The 27927-nt window shown below is 41.7% G+C and overlaps 2 protein-coding genes across 6 annotated transcripts in view; one reads left to right on the forward strand and one right to left on the reverse strand.

The window, feature by feature from the left end:
* Positions 1 to 339: 339 nt before the first annotated feature.
* Positions 340 to 18870, reverse strand: gxylt2 (glucoside xylosyltransferase 2). The gene is made up of 7 exons (XM_085405672.1): positions 18240 to 18870; positions 10031 to 10229; positions 8932 to 9063; positions 6444 to 6695; positions 5992 to 6115; positions 5001 to 5173; positions 340 to 3336 (listed from the first exon to the last, which is right to left on the reverse strand). The coding sequence occupies exons 1-7, from the start codon at positions 18524 to 18526 to the stop codon at positions 3160 to 3162; spliced, it is 1344 nt and encodes a 447-aa protein (XP_085261798.1). The 5' UTR covers positions 18527 to 18870; the 3' UTR covers positions 340 to 3159.
* Positions 18871 to 20604: 1734 nt separating this feature from the next.
* The window catches only part of shq1 (SHQ1, H/ACA ribonucleoprotein assembly factor), a 44692-nt gene continuing 37369 nt past the window's right edge, over positions 20605 to 27927 (forward strand). For 2 of the 5 annotated variants that reach the window (XM_085405674.1, XM_085405676.1), the window contains exons 1-7: positions 20605 to 20675; positions 21568 to 21734; positions 21865 to 21929; positions 26415 to 26543; positions 26660 to 26820; positions 26895 to 27007; positions 27096 to 27193. In XM_085405674.1, coding sequence (XP_085261800.1) covers positions 21592 to 21734; positions 21865 to 21929; positions 26415 to 26543; positions 26660 to 26820; positions 26895 to 27007; positions 27096 to 27193 — 709 coding nt within the window. In that variant the 5' untranslated portion in view covers positions 20605 to 20675; positions 21568 to 21591. Of the gene's footprint in view, positions 20676 to 21558; positions 21735 to 21864; positions 21930 to 26414; positions 26544 to 26659; positions 26821 to 26894; positions 27008 to 27095; positions 27194 to 27927 lie in introns of those variants that run through there. The other 3 variants (XM_085405675.1, XM_085405677.1, XM_085405673.1) reach the window with 2 other exon arrangements.

Consider the following 27927-nt stretch of genomic DNA (forward strand, 5'->3'; position numbering starts at 1 on the left):
CCAATGACAATATATTCCAGCAATATGTTTTGCATATTCTGGGAGGTCTTGGATGATTACTGATTCATAAGTCACTGGAAGGTTTGAAACAATACTCTGACTGAGAAAAAGTCCATAATTTAAGAAATCCTTGATAATATTGTTTATTGTCTCATATATTCTTCCTACATCCAATTGGTCTATGCACACAATGGCCTCTGTAAATAATTTTCAACATATTGCTTACCATTATATGATTTATTCAAGAATACCAGTTACCATTTACAAAGTATGGGAGGTAAAGAAATATATCCTCATGTAAAAACAAAATAATCTTTATTTCTTTACATATTTGTTAAGGGCCCAGACATGGCATCTCAACTCTTAAGAGAAACTGCCTTTTAAAAAAGAAAAGAAAAAAGATATTTCATCGTGTAGACGCTTGTTTACATATTCAATATAGCCTTCAAGTGTGAAAAAAGGCACATGATAAGCAACAAATCACAATCTACTTTTTTCAGGTTTCTGGAGCCCTGATAAGTGGGTTAAAAGGTCTCCGGGCCTTGAGTTTGACAGACACGATAGAGAGTTAGGTGAGTGTTAGCTTCACTTTCAAATCGCTAAGATTGGGCTGTATTATCATATTTGGATCAAAATATACTGACATCTGATACTTACTGATCTTGTTGAAACAAATCTTCAGTAACCATCGTCTGTACTCTCTCTGTCACCATTTAAAGAATATAATTCATCCCCGTTTATTGTTTCAAACATATTAAAACACAATTGATTATTATGCAGTCATGGTGAAAACAAACAAACACACACAAAAAAGCAACAACAAACATTTGTATTAGGACATAATTAAAACTATCTGGTCTTTAATAGGTCTTAAAATGAGATGAACAACAACACATGACATATTATTATACCGTGTTATTAACAAAAATAAGGCCAAAATGTAGACGCACTGTATAAAAACTAAGGACACCCTTACTGCTTTCTAGTGGCCAGGTGCTGCTAATGAAATGCATTTGATCATTGATCATCAGCAACCTATATATAAGTTTTGGCAGTTTGCTGGTCTGAGATCAGCAATGTTCTTATAGTAGCAATTGGTGCTCTCCATCAGTCTTGGAAGGGGCCATTTACAAATAATTGTAAGAAAGATTATTTACCAGTGGAAAACATTCATTACAAATACCAGTCTTCCACTGAGTGCACATCCCAAATTCACCCCAAAACAGAATGTGCAATGCTTGGAGGAAGTTAAAAAAACCCAAGCTGTATCTCTACAGGCCTCAGTTAGCATGTTAAATACTAAAGCTCATTGCAGTACAATTAGAAAAAAACACTTGTTTAGTTTTTTTTTTCTAATTTTTCTGCAATGAGTTTGTTTGGAATGATTGGCAGGAGAAAGTCTCCTCTCCATAATAAAAACCCCAAAGAAAAACAAGGCAGCACAGCTGATGTTTGGAAGATTGTATCTGAACAAACTATAAGACTTCTGGAACACTGTCTCTTAGACAGATGAGACCAAAGTGGAGGTTTTTGACCACAAGGTACAGCAAACACCAAACAAAGCACCTAATACCAGCTCTCAAGCATGGTGTTGGAGGGGTGATGATTTGGGGTTGTTTTGAAGTCCCAGTCATTGAGCAGACTGTTAACTCCTCTGCATACCAAAGTATTACAGAGTCAAGACCATCTCCAACAACTGAAGCTTAGCCTAAACTGGATCCTGGAACAGGATCAGAGAATGGCTGAAAGAGAAAATAATCAAGGTGTTTTAAATGCCAAGTCAAAGTTCAGACCTGAAACGTACTGAAATTAACAGAAGTGTGCAAACCTCTGAACTGAAGCAACACTGTAATGAAAACTGGGCCATAAGTCCTCCACAACGATGTCGGAGTCGCACAGGAAGTTATTACTGCTACTCAATTTTTTCCACACACCTTCTGCCTTTTGGCTTCATTTTTGTTAAATAAACAACACAGAGTGATATGTCACATGTTCCTGTCCTTACTTTAAGACCTGCTCAGAATTAGATACTTTTTTTTCCTTTTATGATGTTGTGATGTGTAAAAACCTCAGAACTGACAGATGCGGTACGTTCTTTTCACCAAGACTATATGAGCATAAATGAGGCTAAGGTAAACTCAGGACATTGCATTGTTTTATTAAGAAACACACGCTGAGTGTACAGCTATTCAGTTTCCAGGTTGAATGATTTGATACATTTGGCGCTTTATACCCCTTTAAAAGCAACTTTAAAATATACAGCCCATGCGTTCATCATTGATCACATGGTACGTACACCACACATCAGATTACAGGCTCGGAGACTCTCAAACACACAAATCTACAGCACTTATTTTCTTCTGCCAGGAAAGAAAACGTCAGACATGAATATTCATACGGTACATGATCTGCTGTGGTTTGACACCTTTTTTTTTTTTCTTCCTTTTTTTCCAAAATCTAGCACTTTTGGTTTTGATTTCAGTCGAGTCGTGTTGTATCTAATGGAGACATATGTGCAACAACAACAACCTTCCAGTCCTAATGTCAAAGTGCATTGTGACATTCAGTATTCAACACAAAAGTCTACATTTCTTCTGCTGTGCTGTGTGTAATACTGTCAGCGGCATTTGGCAACTGCAAAACAGACCACAAACTCATTTACACAGATTCACACTTCAAGTTATTTGCTGATAAAACATTCACAATTTTAGAGGAGTGGTTTATAAATCTACTACTTCAAGGTAGTAACGCTGTCCAAAGTTGACTCTGTGTAGCACATACACATCTCCCTAATGGTTAGGAGGAGAACTTCAAATGCTTGAGAAGAAAAGTAAAAAAAGACAAGACACCTTTGTACAAATCTTGACAAAAACACGGCTTAAATTTGTCTTACACACTTGAGATGAGCTGATACTTTCTAGTTTTCCAACATTCTTATACGTTACATCACTTGTGATGTCAAAATAAAGACGGTTATAAGGCAAACTTATTCGGCGACGTCACTGACCAGCACTGTATGCATAGGGTGATTACTAATTACCAGAGGCTCATAATGTTCATGAGACCCTTATTCCAGAAAGTGTCATGCGCTGAACACTGCAAATGCAGAGCCACCAGTTTCATCTGAGAATCCACAGGGACACCCACTTTCTCCATCAGTTATTTATGTGGCCTGACGTGGCGGACCACTTTGTCCTCAAACACCTTCCTCATTGTCTTTTCGATCTGCTTGAGGAAGACTTGGGGAATCCGACCACAGAGCGTGTTGACCGTCTCCAGGAACTTGGTCTGGATGGGGTAGAAGAGCGACTGGAACATGTTGTCCTCAAAGGGAAACTGCAGAGACGGAGACATCGGCCCATGTCAGTTCCAAACCCAAAGTTTTGTGCGTTTGCGCAGGTTTTTTTTGTTTGATCTAGAACATATCATAGGCTAAATGATATTTACACATTCGGTTGGCAGGGGTGGGGCGGGCCTCGGTATTAATCATAAATTACGACCCTGCTCGTCTTTAAGAGGCTTATCTCAGCAGAGCAGGGGGGGAACCGACTCTGCTGCCGGAGAAAACAAATTCTAATTTTAAACTGACCCAGATTGTTTCATGAGTGCAAGGGGAGAGATTTTGAAATCACAAAATAAATAGTCATAGCTGTTCTTTTTTTCTGAGCTAAACAATGCTGCTACAGAAACAGGTCTACACACACTTATATGTAGAATTGCTCCTTTAGCAGCTTGTTGGGACACATTTTCATTTGCATGACTTCCATTCTGTATTTTAGCAGCTTTATCAGAGCTAAGCAAGTATTCCTCCGATCATGACGCCAAGCTATGCTACAGCTTTCAGGCCTTATTGCAGCACAATGGAAATTTGTACTGAGCAAGTGCATCTACCTGAATGTGTGTTTTGCTCCAATGAATTTGAGGTATTTTCCAACAACTACCCACATGAGCCTGTGGTGGAAGTGCTATGACCTGTCATTGCTTCAGATCAGATTCAGCAACATTATGTGCCCCAAAAATGAGGTCAGCTGATTGCCTGCACATATTGACGGATCATGTGGTTAGCACCGTTGCCTCACAGCAAGAAGGTCCTGAGTTCAATTCCACCATCAGGCCGGGGTGGAGTTTGCATGGGTTCTTTCCTGGTACTCTGGCTTCCTCCCACAGTCCAAAGACATGTAGTTAGTGGGGATAGGTTAATTGGAAAGTGTAAATTGCCCAAAGGTGTAAATGTGAGTGCGAATGGTTGTCTGTGTCTATGTGTTAGCCCTGCGATTCACTATGTCCAGTTACTACTGGACATAGTGTTCCAACAGAGGGCACTGTGCATCACTGCCATACTGAGTCAGTAAAGCTTGATTTATATGTGTGAAATCAACATCCTAACTAATGTAGGAACTGGAAACTCCTTTTAATCCCCACACCACAACCTTCCATGCTATTCAAACCATTGTGGTATGCTGCAACCTGATGTGTAGCTACATTTCTCAGGAGGTGCACGTCAGGTTCCTTCAAAACACCAACATGTCCCAGTCTCTCAAGACTGCTAAAAAATTTTTTTATTAGTTATCAGTTATTTATTAGTTATTAATCATCTCTGGCTCTCTTCCACAGTGTGTCTTTATTCCATTCCTCCCCTCACCCCAACCGGGCGCGGCAGATGGCCGCTCCTTCCTTAGCCAAATTCTGCTGGAGGTGTCTTCCTGTTAAAAGGGAGTTTTTTCTTCCCACTGTTGCTAAAGCTCTTGCTCACAGGGGGTCATTGTTGTTGTTGTTGATTGTTGTTTTTTATTTTTCTGGTTTTCTTTGTATTATTGTAGGGTGTTTACTGTATAATATAAAGCACCTTGAGGCAACTGCTGTTGCGATTTGGCACTATGTAAATAAAACTGAACTGATAACGTTACGTAAGAGGTTGTGGCGTAGGGATAAATGTAATTTAAGATTTCCCTCAGAAGCATAAGTCACACATAACTTTCAGATCCTCCTGGGATACTCACATCATGGATTGCATCATAGACTACTTTAAACGCTGGCTGCTTGTCATCATGATATACGCCACGGTTGCCATGGAGGATGGACACGCCTTCCTCTTCAGCCCCTTTGCAGTTACTACCGTACATACAGTGGTCAGGTCTGTAGTTCCACTGGCATGGAAAGATGAATAGACGCTCTGGAGGGGGGAAACGATGAAATGGTTTATTTCTTAATCAGGTAATTGCATCAATGTGTTTCTTGAAGGGAAAACTAAATATGCATCCAGACATACCAGAAGATTATAGAATAAACAGAGTTGGGAAAATAGATCGTTTTAATGTCAGCACAAAGAACAAAAAACCTGCTTCTGCTGTAATAGAGGAGCTGATCATTGAATTGCATGATAAAAATCAATAGAAAAAGAAACACAAATATTAATTAACTTATTTGTTCTGAACCCTCAATAGTGGTGCATTAGCTTAAAGAACATGAGGTCCTTGATTGGTATGTACGCTACTACCAGGAGAAAAAGTTTCCTCACCAAGAAAAACACAGATCAGAAAAACGCTGATGGACCAACATGAATATATGAATATACTCAGACAGCAGAGAACACAAAGCGCTTAATATACAAAAACAAGACACTCCATTTGGCTCTGAGCAAATGCGAATGATGCCAGCTCTGCTGACGGCTCTGAGCATTTGATGCCTACATCTGGCGGCTGCAGCTGGATCTCAGTCTGCTTTCACCTGCAGCCACAGCCTTGGTGTTTACACAGCCAGATTCATGAAGCAGACTTTAGCAAAAGTGAAAATAAGATGCAATTTTTGGAAACATGTTGATGGTGAGAAGCTGTTGTTTGGGCTGTCTGCAGACTGGTATTTCAAAGTGCACTCATATGCATGGATAAGCAGTTTGGATTAGGCCTTAAACATAACGTAACATAGTGCAATTAATGCATTTCTTATGTATACAGACAAACACACACACACACTTGAAAAAGGAGCTTGTACCTGGGTTGTAGTGGAAGATGATATTGAGGAGGTCCTGATCTCCCCAGGTGATATGGTTCTTGTATTTCTGGTAGAGTGGATGAAGAAGATCCTCCCAAGACAGGCCAGTAGGGATCATACTGTTCTGAAATACAAGGATTAATAAAAAGAACAGCTTAAGAGGAGCATTAAAAAAAATAAATAAAAAAATCATCAAAGGCGGAGCACATTTACATTCCCGCTTCCATGTGCAATCTGCTGCCAGTATTAGAGCTGTTAAATTGAGTTCTGAGGGCAGAAGTCTGTGATGCTGTCATGGTAATCTGGAAAGCTTTAATCACAGCCCACTCATAGCACTCTGCCTGTCACTTGAGCTCAAGGAAACAGCCCTTCAGAATGCAAATAGGAAATTGCAGCCCACTTTAGCTTTCTACCGATCAGAGTGTGGGGAAATAGTACTGTTTTGACCTTACTTTGAACAGCGTGCTGCGGATCCGTGTGAGATTCATCAGCATGACACCAGAGTTGACGCCCGTGACTCCGTAGAAAGGGTGGCGGGCAAACCGGCTGTACCAGCCAATCTTGGGTACCTCGTGCTCTGGGGCCATCGCTGCCAGCTGCGTCCTGTTGAAGGACTTCAGTAGATTCCAGATATCATCCATAGGGCGCAGAAACAGCACATCAGTGTCCACATAGAGTAAAGAGTCCACGTCCTTCAAGATGACCTGGAAGTACAATTTTAGACGTAAATACAATATTTATGCCAGCGGTCCCCAACCTTTTTTGCACCAACGGACCAGTTTATGTTCGACAATATTTTCACGGACCGGCCTTTAAGGTGTCGCGGATAAATACAACAAAATAAAACCGAAAAAAAGATTTATTCATAACACACGGGAAAAGACCCAGGGAAACCGAGTTAACGATAAAAACGACGGAAAATTACAATAAAAACTGATAAAAACCCTGAAAACCATAAATGTCACACCTGAGCCTCAACTCTCGCGGCCCAGTACCAAACGACTCATGGACCAGTACCAGTCCATGGCCCAGGGGTTGAGGACCGCTGGTTTATGCCACACATTATCAATATGTACTAAAAAAGAATACAGGGAAAATTAACCCCCAAATTCAATTAAATTTTATTTATATAGTACCAAATGCTAACAGCAGTTGCCTCAAAGCACTTTATATTTTAAGTTACAGACCCTACAATAATACAGTTTGTTCGTTTGTCCAGTTGGGCTGGAGGAAAATTACTGTTAGAGCGGTTGCAAAAAGACTTCGGGTCCTTACAGGTACTCCGGTGCAGTGGTTTGTATCATGTATATCTAATAGTCTCCAATTTGTTTATGTAAATGGAGAGTCCTCTTCAAACACTGAAGTTAACTATGGAGTACCACAGGGTTCTGTGCTAGGACCACTTCTGTTTACATTATACAGGCTTCTCTTAGGCAGTATCATCAGACGGCACAGCACATATAAATGAATGTCAGTATTAATGAACCCCAACTATCCCAACCAACACGTGAAGATAGCTATTTCCTTCAAAACATACTGTAGTATCTGCTCTGTAGCAGCAAAACAGACTACTGCTTTATTTTTTCCTGGCTCAGCTGACAGGAAGATGCAGAGGAAGAACGCTAAAGAACAAAGTGGAGGATGCAGTGCACAAGTTTTAGTTCTTCAAGAGGAAATCTGGGTTTCATTACACTGCTACAGGAATGTTGCGAAGTCAAGCAACGTTACTTGGAAAAACAATTAAACCAGCACCAATCCAATCTGTACAAACTAGAGTTTACATGGAAGGATAAATGAAACAAAACACAGAACCTGTAAATATTTTTTTCCCTTTAAATACCTCATCCATTTGGATACTGGTAAAGATATGTAGCTGCTTTGACTGACACGTGCTTAAAGAAGATGCTGTAGTTGTGGTTAGACTTGAACCAGAGCTCTCCACAATGTTTTTTATGTTGCTGCCTTTTGAACCTTTTTGCACGGCGACCCTGAGCGGTCAAACGGACTGCAACTTAAGAAAATGTCCATAAAGAGAAAGATGCTAAAAAACTTCATCTTTTTCTCCCCAACAACATCAGTGAGTCCCCTGCTTATTCTAAGCATGTCACAGTGCCATCCTTCGTATGCCAAAATTGCTTCAATTGTGAGGTTTTTATATTGAACTTCCACTGTGCTTTTGAGTCCTTTTTTGCAGCCTTTTCTATTTGTTTTAATGCATTTGACCTCTCAGGGCCACTGTACATTTGAGCAGAATTAATTGACAAATAGTACAGTTTGCTGTGTGTTCCAGCAAACCCTACTAGAGGATTATACAGTGTTGGTGGGTGAAGTCCAGATATGGCAAGTTACGCCTTAACCCCCCCCAAACCTCCCAAAATACAGGAGACATGATGCGGTTATGTCCATACAGTCTGACTCTAGTAATGAGGGAGTTCTACAGCATTAACTGTAACATATATGGAAATATGTGATAACACTGAATCAAGAGGCATGTTCTATTTAATTCAGATTATTGACGAGGCAATAGAAAGGTGCTCAGTAGGTGTTCCTAATAAAGTGAATAGTGAATGTCTATTGATTGCCTTGCAGCAAGACAAAAAAAAAACACCTATTGATCTGCCACATGTTCATTACATGGTAAGAACGCTGACTGTTACTGCAATGAACCGTGTCAGAAAAAGGAAATCAATAGGCGGCATGAGCCTCACTTGATGGAATTACTGGATTTGTTCTCTGGGGAATTCTTATTTGTTACATAATTGCTGCTGAGAAGGTATGAAATCATCAATAAACAAGCCAGTATCTAGCTGTAATCATCCAGTGAAGAGGGTAATAAGATTGTTTAAGTAGAAAAGAGATGGATTAACATTTTTTCTTAACACCGGCTAATGACATTAAGCATGGTGGGGATATTAGGTGAGATAAGTGTGGCAGGCTTACGGGGAGGAAGAGTCTCTGAGCAGCGCAGGGCTTGAAGAGCTTCTTCCACTCGTCAGCGTTTCCCACCGAGAAGGAGATGGAGTAGATTCTGTACTGGAACTTGGCTGCGACAGAGCGAGGCCACTGGTTCAGCTGAAAGTAAAGCAACATGCGGTGTGTTACGCCAAAAAAAGCGTCTAACTGACTTTAAGTAAGGCAGGCTGCGTGAGAAAGAGTCAGGATAAACAACAATTAGACTGAAAGCTAATCTCCCTTTTGCTTTTTTCACAGACTTGTGCAGGTGGCCATTTCAAACAATGAAGTCACGTCTCCGGCTGCTGATTGGGTCTTTTTGGTACGCGTGCAGCAACCAGCTGCTATTTTATTAAAACGCAATAATCTAAACAAGGGAAGGCACCATCTTAAAGCATGGCGAGGTTTGCTGAAGCTCGCGTTATCTGACCAGTTAGGCGTTAAATCTCTCCATAATCACCAGTTCAACAGTTTGGCCCTGGGAAGAGCGAGAGAGACAGAGAGAGCGCCACAAGCAGGAGGAGCATAAGAGATCAAGGGAGGTGAGACTAACCTTTCCTGTGGCTCCTTTCTGGCATATGTGTCACATTATTACAGGCCTCAGCTACCACGACTCCCCCCTCATGGGAATTTTCAACACATGGCAGTGATTCACCGCATACAGGAACGCTGGCTTTTAGGATTAAGATTTAAAGCTGTTTAAAGGTACTTCTGCTGATATTTGTGGCCCATCAATTGAAGCAATGTTAAAAGGCTGTTAGTTACAGTATCAGTGGAACTAATCAAAGTCACGCCAACGCACCTCCGTAAAGGTGACTTTGAGGCGGGGGGAGGCGGAATAACGCAGCGTGTCTCGGTGATATATTACGCCCCGGCCTTGAGATAAAAGGGTACAAGAGTGAGTCTAAGAGAGGCTCCGAGTTACAACTGCTGTGATCTCGGTGTCATCTATTACAAAGAAAGGAGGAGTGTTTAACATGTGCTGTGGTAGCTCAAAAATCAGAGTAAGATCCTGAACAGCAAAGCAGACAGCAAGGTGCATTGAAAATACAGGTTTTTGGCTCAAAACACATTACAGGGTTCTTACCCTTTCTTTAAACTGCAGGGCCAAGGGGTCCTCAGCAAAAATGTGAAACTTGATCTTCTTTAAGCTGAACAGGAGGGCTGACTTTACCATGGTGAGGGTCTCGTTCAGACGGTTCCCACAAGCCACCACGGCCAAATGCATGACGTCCTCCGCCTTGGTGCGCCTGGTTACAGGTCGGGCTACATTACTCCGTGGTTTACTAGAAAAGAGTAAATGTAGAAGATGAAGCACTGGCAGTCTTGTATAAAAGAAAAACAATAACACCTCAGTATAATGAAATTACTATATCGAGATCAAAAGCTGGCAGTAATTGCAACAAAAGATGTGCTGGATGTCGAGTTTTTCCTCCACCTAGCTGTCCGTTTTAGATTTCAATGGGCCAAGGCCACACGTTTGGGCGGGGTGGGGGTGTATGTGCTGACAATCACAAACCTTGTTCCCCTCACTCATCGCCAGCAAATTGGCCTGCAAGCTGCAGAACCTGTGAAGAGCAATTTGTGCTCAACAGATGGACCACAGCACAGTGGAACCAAAACATACACAGAAAAATGAAATTACTGAAACGGACGCCATAATTTCAGACTTCCACAAGAGCTCCAACCCATATGGTCTTTGGAAAGCTGGCACCTATATTTATATTTCTTGTAAGCCAACATAAACTGATGGCTTTTGGTTATAACTACACATATATCCCCATGAACACCATTTATGAAAATACCCCAAAATAATATTATACTTAAGCATGACACTTTTTACTTTTTACTTGGTGGGGAAGCCCATAAGTGAATAAACAGATAATAATTATTAAGATAATTCTACGTTTTTTTAACCTTTTAAACCCTACGTAATTGTACTGCTAGAACATAGTTCATCACCAAGACAATTTGATGCTAGGTTTTTGTCCAGCAAGATAATATTCACATTTATGCCTTAAAGCAAACGTTGTTGTGATTTGGTGCTGTATAAATTAAAGTAAAAATGTTAAATTTTCAATGAAATATGCAAATGCCAGAAATAAAATGCTAACCTCGAGCTTTAGCGTCACCTCCACTTAGCTCCAGTGTTTAGCATGAAGGCTGCTTCAGCAGTTTGATTTAGCCACACTGGGCATTTAAAAATGTCCTTTATGTTATAGAAAAAAGCATTTTTTAAAATGTCTAAATATTCAGGGCACAATAGGGTCTGTTAACAACAGAGTGGTTTTCTAATATTTCACAAAGAAGATTTGCAAAACCCGACTTTAAAACAAATTTAAAAAAAACAACAACAACAAAACACTGCATATGTAAAATATCAACCCAATTTGAGATTTTTAGATTCATTCTGTCATTTATTTAGTCAGCGAAAGGTTTTTACTAAAGATATTACCGTTTATTTTCTACCAGACTCAATGGCTACCAAGCTAGCTGCACACAAACCACACCAAAAAAAAAAACTTGAGAGACCCACAGTCAAGTGAAAAACAGCGTTTTCAAAAGATGTACTGTGTAGTCCTGTTATAAAGAAAACTAAGTATACCCTCACTGCTTACATAGGAGTTGTTTACATTTGATTAGCAGGTGCTGCTAATCAAATACATAGCGCGGTGAGCGCCTCTATAAAAGCACAAGTTTTGACAGTTTGCTGGGAGCAAACATTCAGATGTGTGTTAAAACAATGGCACAACCTTTCCAGGAGTCCACACTTCAGCAAATTCATCCCAGGCTCAGAGAAAATACAAAAAACCCCAACAAAAAAAACCCAAATTCAGACACTAAAGGCCTTGGTTAACATGTTAGCACATTTATCAAAAGACTGAACAAATCAAGGCAAATGTGAGGCCAACTATCTGACAGCTAAAGCTTGACTGAAATTGGGTCATGCAGTAGGCCGGTGACCCCAAGCACAGCAGCAAATCTACAACTGGCTGAAAAAGAAAAGAATCAAAGTGTTGCAATGTCCCAGTTAAAGTCCAGAGCTCAACCTGACAGACCTAGACTTTAAGAGAGCTGTGCATGAATTAATACCCACAAACTGAACTGAATCAATAATCAAAGCTTTAAAAAAGAAGCTAAGCAATAACATCACACCATATAACGTTTAAGCAAGGTTAGGTTCAGGTGAATGATGCAAGCGTATTGAGTAAAAGGTTGTGATTCCACTTTCCCTTCATTACAGCGTGTTTTGTTTCTATTCCTGCTGTTATCTTTTTAAAGTCGGTGCAAATCGTCTGGGTGATACTGGGAATAATTATATCTGTTAAAAAACAAATGCATTCAGCCTTAAGCTCTTTTTGCCACTTGTATGGATGTCAGTATTAATAGTACCGGCTTCTTACTTCAACAACAAAAACATCATTTGGGATTTATATGGATGACAACAGGAGGAAGTGAAGAATTTAAAAAAAATAACAAGCAGCCATCCTCCTATTGAAATGAAAGGTCAACTATTTTTCTCAGTCATGTTACATGTGCGCCTCAGTATATCATTTAACAAACACCTTCACACACGACTACCTCTGCGACTGGACTTTGCTCTTCCATGTTCAAAGGGAAGGGGGTTCTTTATCGGGTTTAAGCGCTCTCTCTGCAGAGCAGCGCGGCCTAGCCTGCTCTATGATAGGGAAACATTTATGTAATGGGGCAGCCTAAAGTTAAGGTCAACATCATCTATTTTTCTTCTGTGTAAGCACTACATGGGGCCGCTTGTGATAACAATACCTTCAACATGAATGTTGACCTAGCCAAAGAGGAAAAAGTCTGGCACGAATAAAAGAACAAAGAACCTTTTGTTTCAACATATAGCTTTTTTTGCTTGTTTTTTTTCTTTGAGGAGGAGAGCTGGGGAAGGCAAAATGGAGAAGACCGTTGTAGAAGACATGCATTTCCTCTGCGTCTGAAACAAGCGGGAGCCTAGCATAAAATGGATAGGAAGGGAGAAGAGTGAAACTCGACAGGTGGGTTGCGGGGCAGTCCTCAAGCGTGACACTTCGTTTTCTGCATGGGTGCGGGACAATGATGAACTGCAGATTAGGATGAACGAGAAGGTGCTGAGAAATCTGTCCGCCACGCTTCAGGGGCTGATGTTCTGTCAAGGTTGTTGAACACACAACCCATTTCCCCACAGAAAAATGCAATCCCTATCCCCTGCAAGGATGCAATCGCGTTGCACTTAGTCATGCAAAATAAATAAAGGCTTTTTTGCATAAACCTGAATGACAAGACAAAAAAAACCCCACATAAAAAATACGTTAATAATGTGTTTGCCACATTAAGCATGGGCTGCTCACATAATGGTTTGTGTCATGGCACCGCTCCTCACATCTGGAAGCAGTCAAAAAGCACAGACGAGGTACAAAAGGACTTGAATTCCTTATCGGCTGCATAGCAGGCACAAGAGGAACCCTTCGCCTACAAAAGCACCACCACCGACCCTTTCAAAGCACGCAAGGAGAGGAAAAAGGCAGCGCCTCTAGAGATAAAAGAAAAATGTACAAGCGATGTCCCAGAGAACACCTTGAAGACATTTAATTAATCCGAATGTAACTCTGTTTGGTGGACTTCTGACCGATGTGTTCGCATTGGTTTGAAGAAGCCCGTCTCAAGTGGTTAAACAGAATTCAGCTGATTAAAGTTGAGACTATACGACAGAGAGTGCCAGAGCTACTTCTCGGGGCTGATCCGCTGGATTCTTTGCTTGAATGTTATTCAGCTGGGGCACAAGAGAAAACAGAAGAAAACCTCAGATCGCATGTGACCACTCATGAACAATCACTGACGCAGCTGCCACAAGAATCTGGTTTTATGTGTTCATTTCAGCTGCCCTCTCAGAACATTTGCATTCATCAGCATGCTGAGCCGAACATGCTAAAATAAACATGCAACGTGTCAGCGCAGTTCTTAAACGACCAAAACGCGCTGACTCAGGCCGGAGATATTCACTTTCACAAACTCTAAAACCCAGTAAGAGATTCATCAGAGAGGCCGATGCAAAGAAACCCGAACAGAGAGCGGCACGCACGCACTGCTGCCATCATCATATCCTCTTTTCTGTGTCCACCACAAACCTTGACCAAGTTCTCTAAAGTTAAATTGCAAATGCAAATCAAAGTATTATACAGCAGTAGGATGCACTGGTACTAAATATGGACATTTCTAATAGATTAAAAAAAAAAGTGGGGACATTGGGACTGTGATGTGATTCCCACACATAGACGGTTAAAAAGAAGGAAACGGCTTCTGGGTCTGAAAACTGAAGCCACCTCACAAATGTCTAATAACCAAAATGGCAAGATGGTTGCAAAAGGTGGTTGAAAAAGGACTTGGGGTCCTCGGATTGATGTCTGTAAACAGTAAGTTGCTTATTTCATGCCATACTGAATCTTCTTCTTCATATTTTATGAACCACGTGTTTGATATAGCTAAGATTTTATGCCAAATGCACTCCATGACACAACCCTCTCCATTTATCTCTGCTTTGGACTGGTACTAAAAGTACACTGCCATTCTGCCTAATCATGTTTTATATACGCGCCTACATGCAGGTCAAATGCGTAGAACACCAAAGGCGGAAGAGAGCAGAACTTGTAGGCGTTTGTGTGCATGGAGGCAAGTTTTAATGCAAGCCTGCACCTTCAGACTCAAGATACGAAGGATCATACCAATGGTTTATCATCTGAAAATCAAAATGCAAAGGACAGAAACAACATGGCTGGCATCTGGATAAAACGTCACGCTCTTCCTCCTCACCTCAAGCCTCATCTCCTGAACTGAAGTCGGGGCTCTAACACACGAAAACGACAGTTATTGTCAGCAGATTGGACATGTGACCGTTCCATCTCCGAGCAGCTGACGTTAAGTCGGCTAAATAACAAAAACAGCTTGATTACAACTGTTTGATTACATTCTCATACTGTGTGAGTTCTTGAAGTTTCCAAGTCCAGCAATGTTAGACCCACTAACGCCAGCTAACAGCAGCTAACACTGACAAAAACACCAGCGCTTACTGACAGAAAACGTTGAGGATATCCTCAACATCAGTATATCTGTCAGTGCACAGAAGCGAGCTTCGCTGACTCCTCGACTCCTTTTACCTCCTCCAGACTAAAAGGGCTCACTAAAGAGTAATGGTGATCCTACTGTAGCTACGACTACGCTCTGTAATCTATGGACGTCTAATGGTGAGATTTTCCACACTGCACTAAACGTTGGAAATACACATCTTGTCCCTGGCCTATAGCTTCAGGAGATGAGGTGGTAGTGATAGATATGTCATGGGTATGCTGCTGCTTCCTTCAGCAGAGTGATACGGCTGATGGATGTTAGTGGAGAGTTTAGCAAATGAGTGTTTGGTGAGATCTTTACAGCAGGTATCTCCATCTCATATCAGAACATCCCAGATCTTTAAGCATATATGAAATGTTTATTTAACTTTTACCAGTAAGAGAAACCAGTGGTATATAAGAACCAAAAAAGCACCACGCAAACACCTCTTTTACAGTGATATCAACCATCAAACACCAGCATGGTAAGTTCCTATGCCATGACTGCCTGTGTATCATACACCCCTGCAGCTCAAAGACACTTTGGAAATGAAGTGAAAGTGGGAACTACCACAAAAATCCATTTTTCTAACTTTGGCATGTGTAAATGCGATTAACAGCGTAGTCAGTCATGAAAATAAATGCAAATGCGGGGTTGACGTTAAAAGATAAAGGACTTTCTGTGAAAGCTGGAATGTGCACACGAAAACTTCCAAAAATGAGTTGAATACACCAATCACCACCTCCCTGAGCCCAAAGTGACATCTTCAAATAGCTTTATTGAGTTGTGTAAAGGTATAAAAGATTTTTTTCCCTATAATGTCAAGCTGCCAGAAACGAATACAAAGCAAACATCTGGCATCAGAGTCCTACTCATCCCAGTAGATCAAAGTTTTTGCAGCTTGGCTGATCAATGAATCAGCTTAGTGCTCAGTAAATGCTTCTATTATTAATCATTTATTATCTTTATTTTTGTTGTTGCTGTCAAGTTCAAAGCTATGACTTTCAAACCCAGCTCTTTACAGATGAGGGATTTTACCCAGCCCCACGCTATCTTTCTGCCTCAGAATGACTCATTTACTGGCAATTTAAAAGTGAGTTAGCCAAACTAAAAGAGAAGCAAAACTCCCTCCGATGAGGCTCACACAAGCACCCTCTCCAGCCACGTCGGCTGCACAGGCAAGCAGGGAGATTTCAAAAACCACTCCGAGCTGAGTGAGTGCTCAGTCATGCAAGATGACATTTTTATAGCTATGCATAATGCCACCGCGAGGCAGTGACTTCTTTACTGGGAAGAAGGCTGCTTAGCTATATCTGAAGTGACAGGGCAGGGGATTTGTTTCGACACAGAGTATCAACACCAGTCTCACCCTGCAGATTCACGCTTTAACGCAGTGCAACAAAGCATCTGGAACACACGCTGACGGTAATGAAGACATCAGAGTGACGGAACGGGAAAGTTACAGGTAAGGATCGTAAGTCACAGAGCCTGGACCTAAACCCTAATTCTGTTTTTAATTAAGCTGAGGGTGGGGAGCACATTAACCAATCACGCTCTGTTTAAAAAATCGTAAAAAAAAAAAGGAAAAACACTTCACATTTTGGGTGTGTGGACCTCGCAAGCGTTGGGCGTTTGAAGTGATAAAGACAACAACGCATTATAGCCTCCAGTACGTGTGGGTTGGGGCGACATAGAGGACGTTCTTCGCTATTTTTGGCCACAGGAAACGGTGTGATGTGTCAAGAGGAAATTATATGATTAAGAAAAAAAAAAGGCATGTTTGTCTAATAAGAAAGCTGCACAGGAAATCTGTTCAGCGGTTCAGACTCGCAAACAAAGGGAGAGATACAAGTTATGAAGCATGGATTGAACAGACAGTTGTAATAAAAGAGAGTGTTAACTTAACTCTCCGTTTGTGTCGTTATGATTCACTATCAGAGCTTTACAGTCTGCAAAGTGTGTCTGCAGACCTGAAAACGACTCCCAATTGTTCCCAGTCCTCTGGTCTGATACTCTCAGCTTGAGCAATGAGACAAAACAAAGTTGTTTTTTTAGAGGTTCTGGCAAAGATGCTCAGTGCTCTTCCCCTAATCGCAGCAGTCAGTCTTGAGCATTTTCCAACCTGTTCGTGTTTGTTTAATGGCCACCGGTGACCCCTTCCACCCCATCTTCCTTATCAGCGTGCAGCACACATGGAGGAGCGTGGTTTCTGCAAAGACGCAAAGGTCCTTTCACGGCGTAACGCCTTGATGGCGTTTATCTGCCGAACAGTGTCCCCAACCTTGAGTACGGCTATGGAGTGGAATACATATTACAGCAGCCTGCCAGCGTGGGTAATCTCCACGGCCACATAGTGGCCATTATGGCACAGCTGGCATGCAAGACAGGAGGAAATGCAAGGCTGAAATTAGAAAGCTGGAAGACAAAATGCCCTCAATCTTAAACACAAATAGCAGCTGCCGATATCTGAGATACTGCCACGGTGCTGATTTATTCAGGTCATCTGTCTTTGTGGCAGCTTCTTTGTAACGAACAAAAATAAAAATCACACCCGATAAGCTTTTCTGTAAATAGTTCTAGCAGACTACTTCCCATAATGTCTGACTCATGTTCAAGTGAAACCAAATGGGAGCCCGAGCTGCTCCGTACACAGTAGCAGCCTTTATGAAGTGCACTTTGTGTCTTTCAAGGTGACCTTTTACCCCCTTTAACACCAACAGAGGACTGAGACCATGCCCTGCTTTCACACATAATAAGGCACAAATGATCGAGATGTTGAGCTCACGTGACAATTCATCACCCTGTTGTGCTTTGTGTTTGATCTCCTCTTTGCAAATACTGACAACACTTCCACCTAACCACATCAGTCAAGCTCTCTGGCCATATTTCAGCCACATACTTGAGAAACTCATGTTTGCAACAGCGAAAAGCAGCCCAGCAGATGCATGATGGGGTGTCCCTTAAAAGATCTGGCTTTTGTGAAGCCTGCGTCCTTGAGCACAACGTAGGCAGTTTGATAGATGAGGATAAGGCTCACTCAAAGCACGATTATAACCCGACACCCTCACTTTGAAACTTCCCAGAGGCTAGGAAAGATGGGGATGAGAAAGCGGAGACGTTCATTTAGGGAGAGCCTTGAGGAAATCGGCTCTTAAACGGAAACACCCCCCACCCCCCTCACTCCTCACCTCTTTGCATTCACGCTGGCCCCTCTACTAATTGGTCTCCCCTGTTTTCGTCCCTTAAGAGGCTCTTCCGGACGCACGCCGACTCCTGCGGGCGATTTCCTCCGAAACTTTGCAACAACGTTGTGCTCGAGCTGGGAGGGCGACTGGGAAGAGCTGCTGTCCTCCTCCGGCTCCTCTCCAACTTCTTTCAACAGCGGATCATCCGCGGCGTTGCCCCCCAAAAAGTACAAAAGTAAGAAAACTCCAAAACACACGGCGATCACAACTACTTTGCAGTGGATCCGCATGGTGAGAGCAACTTGTTGCGGTTGGAAGAGGCGGTCGGGACTGCGCTCATGTCTGCGGCGGAGGGAGGGCAGCGCGAGCTGACATTTTCTTACCGCTCCCCGCTCGCATTTTTCCGCAGATGATGATGGAGAGCGGAGTGCTGCTTCTCATCGTCCATAGAGGATTATACGGCGGAGGCGTGGCTTCCCCAGCCTTGCCGTAATGATTGAAGTAATAGCGCCACACGATAGTTCGACCAGACCGAAAGTATCTGAAATGTTTGTCTGTTTTATTACGCCACAGCTTACCTTCCTAAGGCAATGCTAATGCTTATGCTTAAATCTTAATGAATGCAATAGATTAACGATGGTGTCAGACTAGCTGCTGATTTGGCCATGGGAATGTGGAGAAGACGAAGGAGATTGTTGTGGACTTCAGGAGAATGCACACCCAACATGCTCCTCTGACCATTGACGGAGCGTCTGTGGAGAGAGTGAGCAGCACCAAGTTCTTGGGTGTGCACATCACAGAGGATCTCTCCTGGACGTACAACACCACAGCACTGGCCAAGAAATCACAGCAGCGTCTCTTCTTTCTCCGCAAACTAAGAAGAGCAGGAGCTCCAGCCCCCATCATGTACACTTTCTACAGAGGCACCATCGAGAGCATCCTGTCGAGCTGCATCACTGTGTGGTTTGGAGCCTGCAATGCGTCCTGCCATAGATCCCTCCAACGCATAGTGAGAGCTGCAGAGAGGATCATTGGTGTCTCTCTCCCCTCCCTCCAGGACATTTACAGCACCCGTCTCACTAAAAAAGCCCTTTGCATAGCGGCTGATCCCACGCACCCAATGCAAAGCTTCTTCAAGCTGCTGCCGTCAGGGAGGAGACTGCGGAGTCTCCAGGCCAGGACCAGCAGACTGAAGGACAGCTTCATCCATCAGGCTGTCAGGAAGCTAAACTCCCTCCCGATTCTGCCCCCCTCTCCCCTCTTCTCCACCACGGTCTCACTGAACTCTGTCACACACACACACACACACTCACTCTCTGACGCACTCACTGGCCTGCTCCAGTCACTTTGTGGAGCATTGGACTGCTTAAGCATTGGACCTCATAAGACTCTGTTGTTACACTATCTCTTACCGTACACTACTAAATCCCCATTTGCACTATTTGCCTATTTTGCACCACTATGCCTTCTTACTTGAATATTGTATATTGTATATTGCATAGCTTTTTTTTGTTATACGTAAAATTGTATTGTATTTATTTAAATTTTTACTTTTTAATTATTTTATTTGCATTTTTCTAATCACTAGGGTTTGAGAGTAACGCAATTTCTATTCTGTGTATGTCCTGTACATGTGGCAGAATTGACAAATAAAGTTGACTTGACTTGACTTGAGTAATTTCATTCAGGGGATGCGAATTTTCAGCGAATTTAACTCGCTGTGCTACACTAGAACTGAGGGTTAAATATTCAATTTAAAGATTCGTGCTGCTCTCTTTCTTGTGTATGATCGGCAGAATCCTTGTCTTTGTGTTCGTTATTTATGTATTTATTTTACATAGACATTTAATGTAAAACCATTAATGAAAGTTAAATCAGCTCTGACTTTGGGTTTCACAGATCCTGTATTTAAAACCACGCTTAGCTAAAAGTGCTTCAGATGACTGGGGATAGAAGAGGACAAACAAAAATGATCTGCTAGAATACTTACAAGTTTGCATTGACAAGGGAGTGTTTCTCTTTGTGTCACACCACCTACAGTGGAGGCTTTCATCATGTCCAAAATTAAGGGAATGAAAAATAGATAAACATGTGCGTCACTTAATAATAATGTAACTGCTTATTATTATTATTTATTTTAATATTTGAAATAATAATATTAATTAAAGTATCAAGAGTGGCTAAATGTCCTCATTGTCCCCAATTTCAGCATATATCTACTAATATATAAGTTATAAGTTATAAATGATTTTAAATAAATTGATTATTATGTCATCTTCTGATAAAACCTTAGATTTTTCATTTCAACTGTTGACAGTAATGATTTTTTAAAATCAGCACTTTTTAACTGCCGTTTTCAACTCTGTATTACGGTAAAAGATGGACGCCACATCAAAGAGCTGCCAGCACTGCTTTTTGGGATAAGTCACAGTATTTGGGGTGAGTGTGGCTGCGTGTTAACTTTTTTTCAACATGCGTTGTATCAGCGATTTACTTGAACGTATTCGCAAGTCAATTTTCAATAAATACAGCAGATTAAAAGTCGTGTTGTAGCGGCTAGTACTGCTGCGTGCTACAGCAGCCCCAGACATGTGTTAGCTTGCTATACAGGCTAGTAGCATGCTAACCACGAGCGGAACTTCGTTTAAAAATTTGTTTGGCATAAAGATTATCAACACCGCACTCGCCTCTTTGACTACCACTTAATGTCGCGTAATTGTTATGGTGTGAGGTTAAATTCGGGCAGTTAGAAAGCTAATAAACAACAAGTTTTTGAATAAAAAAATGTTTATTGTTTATACACTATATGTACATACCCAATTCATAATTTCGCTCTTAGACTGCGGTAATGTCACGTTAATGAATTGCTTACAGATGATTAAGAAATGAATTTCAGCTGTCACACCGGCGACAAGTTTTTCATTCCAGCTTCAAGAACATGATAAGGCAAAATGTAGAGATCTCACGTGTTTGCCAAAAAGCAGTACCAGTTTAAATGTCCAGATTTCTTTAACGTAGTTTGGTGTGATACTGCGTCTAGGCGACCGAAAACATGAAGGAGGACTTAAAAGCTAGCATTAAGCCACCATAAAGACCCCTTTTGTAAGTTACTAAAGATACAAGAAGCTGCCCGTTATGTTTGACGTGACCTGTGTTGACAGTTTTCACCGTCAGTGGGACGTACGTGGTCTGGTCACGTGGTCAGCAACATTTAATAGAGTTATCCACCAGGTGGCATGCTATAATCAGCTGCCCCGTGTTAACACGGTCGGGCATGCATTCCTATACAGTGAAATTGACGCTTATGTCATTTCTGTAATTTATGCTGCAGAGCAGTATTACATCATCATTCAAGATGATAACGCCTGCGTTTGACCTGAGCCAAGAGCCTGACCACCTGATCCTCAGCATCCGTGTGCCCTACACCAGAACGTCAGACTTTGACCTTTACATTGATGGAACAGATTTAAAGTTTTTTGCAAAGCCCTACTTTCTGAGGTGAGTTAAGCAATGTACAGTTAATTGTTTCAAATGGCACCACCTACACCGCGCCTAAATTAATATTCAGAGTGTTTGTTTGTTTAATCGCAATGTTGAACTTAAAAGGGACGCAATATTTGATTTTCAGGCTAACTCTTCCTGGAAGAATTATAGAGGATGGAAGGGAAAAGGCAAAGTTCGACATAGATAAAGGTAGGTCGCACGGCATTAACAGTATGAGGCAAATCAAAAGCTTGCTTGGGTGTTTTAGCTGCTTTAATTGGGTACCAGAGGACCACCTCCCCCTTTGTAAAGTTCCTGCTTGTGAATGTCTCTCACTCTGCAATGAATAAAATATCAGCACTCGATGAGGCAAGAGGGGGAAAAAGCAACTGTTGTCTTTTCCATTGTTTAAAAAAAAAAGCTTCTTGTTAAAAAAAAAACATGCAACATTTCTTTTCAGTATCAAACATCTAACCTGCTGATATTAACCACTGAATTATACCATAATTTCCAATAATCCAGAAACTGAATAGGAGCTGCGAGGAGGATTCGTAGACTGAATGACGATTCAGACACAAGACCTCTGGTATGAAACACAGTGTCCCTGTGTGGAGGGATACACAGAGTGTTTCAAGTACTTGGGAGAACCTGTCACTGTCCCGTTGCACATATTCACTTGTTATATGGCCCTGTTTTTCTTTTTGTAGGAGCCTGGCTGTGTGTTTGGGTGCTTTGTCAGGCTGCAGATTTTATTTGTGACCAATTAACTGCTTTCCAAGTTTAGCTGGGATAATGTTAGCTCATAACCAGCTGTTGTTGTTTAGCTGGCTTGTTGTCAGCTGTCTGGAGACAGGAGGGTCGCACGTCTAATCTGCTGACAATAAAAAAACAAAAAAAAAAACTGCAGTAATATTGGGAATACATAAGCACGGTTTTATGTGTTTCAGCCCGACTTCCGTTCAGGACATGAGGCTTGAGGTGAGGAGGAAGAGGCTGTGGTAGAGATGAATGAGAGAGACATGATGAGAAAGAGATGATGAAAATATGCACAGATAGATGTTAAATGGTCATGTATAGCTTGAAATGGATACTTTTCATTTAAAGATCACAAATAACTTCTGAGTCATACTATGATTGTGGCCGGTGTATAGCTACATACATAAAATGCGATTAAATGGAACGGCGGTGTCCATCCTGCCCACTGTATGCGAGATGTTGGGGCAGCACGTTAGCTTTATGGATTCTTTCTAAGTTTATTAAAAGGCATCAGTTTGCTGGAAGATGTAATAATGCACGAATCAATGTATAAAAAAACCAAGGAAAACTTACTGAACCTTTAAGATATTCACCATGGGGAATGAAATATCAAAGCAAAAATGTGGCAGCAGCATGCTATGAAATGTCTGTTTGAGGTGTCTATGTGAACACAACTTACAAGTGGTACTTTTGGTAAATGCTAAGGTTGTAGACTGTATTATGTATGTACATAGTTTACTACAGCCATGCTTTCTTTGCATTTACTGGCCTTACAGAGCCTTAGACCCTAATCAAGACTTGTGGAAATCTGAAATAAATTGAGGTGCACACATCCTGGTTGTCTGTGTGAGTTTTGCAAAGGGGTCAGACAAAAGTACAGACAGCATGACAGCAGTCTGCATGTTTCTGACAAAGAGGGATTGTAGCCGTAGAATATTTGTAGACACAAGCTATCTGTCTGCCATGGTCACAGAATACATTCAGAACGTCATGTACAAAAGATAACTTTTAGAAAATGTGTGATGTATCTGAAAGATAACATGGAGACAGAATAAGGCAGTATGGAGCTTTTCATTCAGCAAGGTCAGCTTGACACAGAAGTAGTGGTCTTACGATTTTTTTATTGGAGACATAGTTGGTAACACGACGTCTGTAGTTAATTCAGGATGTGATTTCTTTGTTTCTGCTTCAGAATGTGAGCGCACTTAAGGGGTTTTGACACATTGTTTGACCCTTCTGTCATGTATTTGCTTTACCCCTTTAGTGTGATTGTTTTTTAAGGATAACTCAGAAATTTGAGCAGAAGAAGAGGCTGGATTCAACATATAATCACAGACACAGTTCTAATTTAACATGGAAAACGTGGGAGTGATTGTCTTAATGTTCCCAGGAAAATGTTGTTTTGGTTTTATTGCTTGAGCAGTGGTGTTTCATGCATTAGAGCTCAGAAAGCCTCATTTAAACACGTTATGAATATGCAATTTTTCCTGTCAGCTGAGATCTAGATCACTTTTAGAACATGTGATTCTGTGACAATGTGGCACTTCCTGTAGATTTTAAACCGAACCTCTGTGTTCAGCACACGTTACCTTGTTAATCTTTTTAGGTGGAAAAAATGAGATTCACAGTATAAATGTTCTTGCTTTAAACCTGCTGGCTCTTCCTCCCACAGCCCAAAGACATGCATGCTAGTTTAGTCGGTGAGTCTAAAGTGGCTGTAGGTGTGGCCATGAGTCCGCCTCGCTGTGTTAGCCTTGTGATGACTGAGCAGACAGACCTCACATCTTGTGCTGTGACAGCTGGGATAGGCTCTGACCTTCTCCTCTCTGCATCTCCTTTTAATGACTCCAGATTGGGTGAAGAAGGGTGTTAAGTGGATATCAAAAATAACATTTTTTTCATACTTTAGAAAACCAATTTTGTTTATGTTTGATTGTATTTGGACTTCATATTGTGACAAAATTATTGCTGTGTTTGCTTCACATGATGTTGGTGATGATGTTGCACTGTCACAGTTCCAGTAGCAGTCACCGATTGTACCTCGGGGGCATCTCCCCTTTATGCTTCAGTCATTCGATAAATGGTAAATTAGCCTTAGCTGGTCATGTTATTTTATCCCATTTAAATGGATGCTGGAGCCATGTTTAATGTCATAATGATTACAGAGTGCAGGAAGCTCTGTTGCACTGACTGTGACAGCTCATGTGGGATTTTCTTTAACTCTTTAATGAGCAAATCATAATGCTTATGAGTGTGACGTTGACTACTTCCCATCGCTGTGGTCTGTCTTTGACGTTCCCTTGCCCATAATCAGTCATAATGAAGCCGTCTTTACGCAGACATCTGCCTTATGGACTCTGACACCTCGTTGCCTGTCTGTCAGCATGGCCCCAGTTAACACGCAGCGTCCAAATAAGCCTGTAACATCTGCTAATAAAGCTCCGCTAATGAGTGTCCTTGTTTAGACTTATAATGAGCAATCATTAAGATCCCTCTTCCGGGCTCTCCATTCTGCAAGGCCTGCAACTCGAGCAATTAGTCATCTCCCATTGTAAAGCACTTCAAAGCCCTAACGCTTGGGTGTATTGAAAGTTTATGAGGTCTTTAGGCAACCATCAGATTATCTCTGCGTTGTTGCCAAGCCGTTCAAATCATCAATCATGTGTTGCCTATTTAGTTTTAATAGCGGTTCTGTGAAGCAGCTCCTGGAGTATGAGGCACGGTGCGGACAGATGGCCTGGTTGATCAGCAATGGTTTGTTGTAGAAACATGCATGGAATCATTGACTTCAGTAATCCATGATTTGAGTTGGATTTGATGCTGTATGGTATCAGGTATTTGTCATGTTGTTATGTAGGACTTAAGATCTTCTCTGATATTTATTGTGGTGTCTCTTTTAAAATGTCTGTGATCTAAATTCTCATCTAAAAGTTACCCCAGCGCAGTGTGAAGTCTAAAAGCAGCTTTGTTTGGCTCATCAGCAGTCGCACACACTCAGTCTAAAATGTTATGAAATGCAGGAAAGCAAGTAAATACTCATTTGAGGAATGCTAATTATCTAGCTTTGCGGGTCAGCTAATCATAGCTACAATTTTAATCATTCCTTATTATGATTTATTTTTTTCCCCAAAGGAAACTGCAGGTTTTGAAAAATCTTAAAAAAACATTGAATTAAGGTACAGAACAGTCTCTCTCAGCCTGGGTAGGGAGTAGTGTCGGTTGGAAAACAGTTTTTGTGTCTGGCTGGAGGCTGTTTAGATGTTGTGTACTTCTTGTGATCTAAAGTATGGAGACATTGGACTGTGTGGGCAGTGGTTGCCTTTCCACTGCAGGGTGGGAAAAACAGTCTGCTTGCTGCGACTGTGGAGCCCTACTCAGTGAGTATTTCAGGCATGCTAACAAGTACATACCCCACAGTAGGTGCTTTTTCCTACAGCGGCGGTTCAAGCAGCTGAAACAAGCTACGTATTTCCTACCCCTTTCACACACTCTGCCAGATGCTGGGGGGGGGGGTCTCTGCTCGCCAGGAGGGTCGTGAGGTCAATGTATGTGCAGGTGCATCTTTGCGTTTTGGGTATTGGGTGGTTCTTGGGTACCTGGAGCCCTTGGACCCTGATCTCTGTTCACACCAGGGAGGGAGGCCCCTAATGGAGTCGGCTGCACATTGCCTCTGGGACTAACACCTCTTGGCGCCCTTTTAGGTCCTCCCTCCTTCTCCTGGTGGGATGGGTGCACAGATATCGCAGAGATGTGTGGTCTTAGGTCTCCAGTCCTCTTGCATCATGGATGGTGCAGTCCTCTCAGATCTATTTCTGTCTGCCTCTGGCTCCTGGGGGGTGTTATTGCTGCTTCCCGCCTTCATTTTCAAGTACATTTCATGACAAAGACACACACAATACATTAAACATGTGATCTCTTACACGTGCTATGTTGCTATAGGTCTTTTCACTCTTTGGGTCCCTAAGGAGACACTGGGAGAGCACTTCGAAGGTCTTCAGATGCTAACAAGTCTCCTCGCCCCAAAGGGCTCCCGTTCAGCCAAACCATTGGTGGAAGAAGTGAGTACTGGTAAGTCATTTATTCATTTGCTTACCTCGCTTGTCCAGACAGTGTTCAGTTTGTGCACACGGGTGGAAAAGATGGCATACAATCTACAATGTGGTGGCTTTTTATCATTTCTAAAGAGTGCAGTGAAAGGGTGGGAGATAATGAAGACGAAGATGAAGAAGACTTTGATTGGCAAGTTGAGCAGGAGATTTACACGGAGAAGTCTGAGGAAGAGCTGAGAGCCCTGCAGAAATACGGCTTTGGCAATCAGAGGTGTGGAGTATTTGCCCGACTGCAGGTAAGATCCATGGATAGATGAAGGTGCGTTACAGATTTGGACTTTAACTCACCCGTGCTGTAAATGTTCTTCAGAAAGAGCTCAGTGACGTGATCGACATCAAGAACCCAGAAGGAACATCAGCAGCAGAGAGGAGGCAGGCTCGGCTGGAGGCAGAAGCATCAGCCTTCTCTACTGACCATTACCTGTAAGTTTAACAAGGCTAAAAACCTCTCAGGTAAAGCATCTTTAATCCTCTTCTGTTTTTACTCAGTTATAGCTGCGTGTAATTGCAGGGCTGATTGGTTTGAGGATGGTGAGATAAAGGGGCTGCTGAAGTTTAGGCCATGGTGGACAAAGCTGAGCCCTTCTTCAGAGCAAGAGGGCGAATCTGGTGAGTTTATGTCATCATCTAAATCTGTTTAATTACTGTTGTTGAGATAAGTCTCTGCTTTGGCTGTTTCTAAAAAGGAGACATAAATTAATAAGATAAACGTGCTGTAATAAGAAGCATTGGGTGACAAAGTACTCATGTCAGCAAGTAAATCTCCTGCCTTTGAATCAAACTAAAGTAAAGGAACACGTGCATTACTCACTAAATGCACTTAAAAGTATTAAAGAAAGATGACTTGCTCTTGAGAACATGGCATGATACTGTTATGGAAAATGTTAAAATGTTCTTACTGATACATAACGATGTGTCAGCAGCGTTTCAGGATTGTAGCTGGATGACACACAGTGTTTTTTGTCTACTGTAGAGAAAGTCCTGCCACACAGATTTGTTTACATTTGTCTTTTTAATGTTAGATTTATTGTAAAATATGACAAAACCAGAGTTTTTAGTTGGATCAGGATCAATAATCCCACTAACAAATCCTGCAGATCTGTTGTGATTGGCCCACATTGGACATTTTTCTGTGATTGGTCCAAAGTCACAAATTTCATTTTTACATGGTGTGAAAGGAAACGAAGTTGGAAAATAAACCAGTAAAAGTCCCAGTTTTGTCACTGTACGGAAGTTTAACTATATATTTAATACTTGAGATATCTTAAGGCAAGGAACAGAGGTGGAGTTTTAACAGTTTCTATCACTCAGCCATACGATGCTGATGGGGTATTGTCATCACC

Source organism: Rhamphochromis longiceps, linkage group LG5 (assembly GCF_057381845.1).
Source record: "Rhamphochromis longiceps isolate RC_006_pf linkage group LG5, R_longiceps_female_GT1.1, whole genome shotgun sequence".
NCBI lineage: Eukaryota > Metazoa > Chordata > Actinopteri > Cichliformes > Cichlidae > Rhamphochromis > Rhamphochromis longiceps.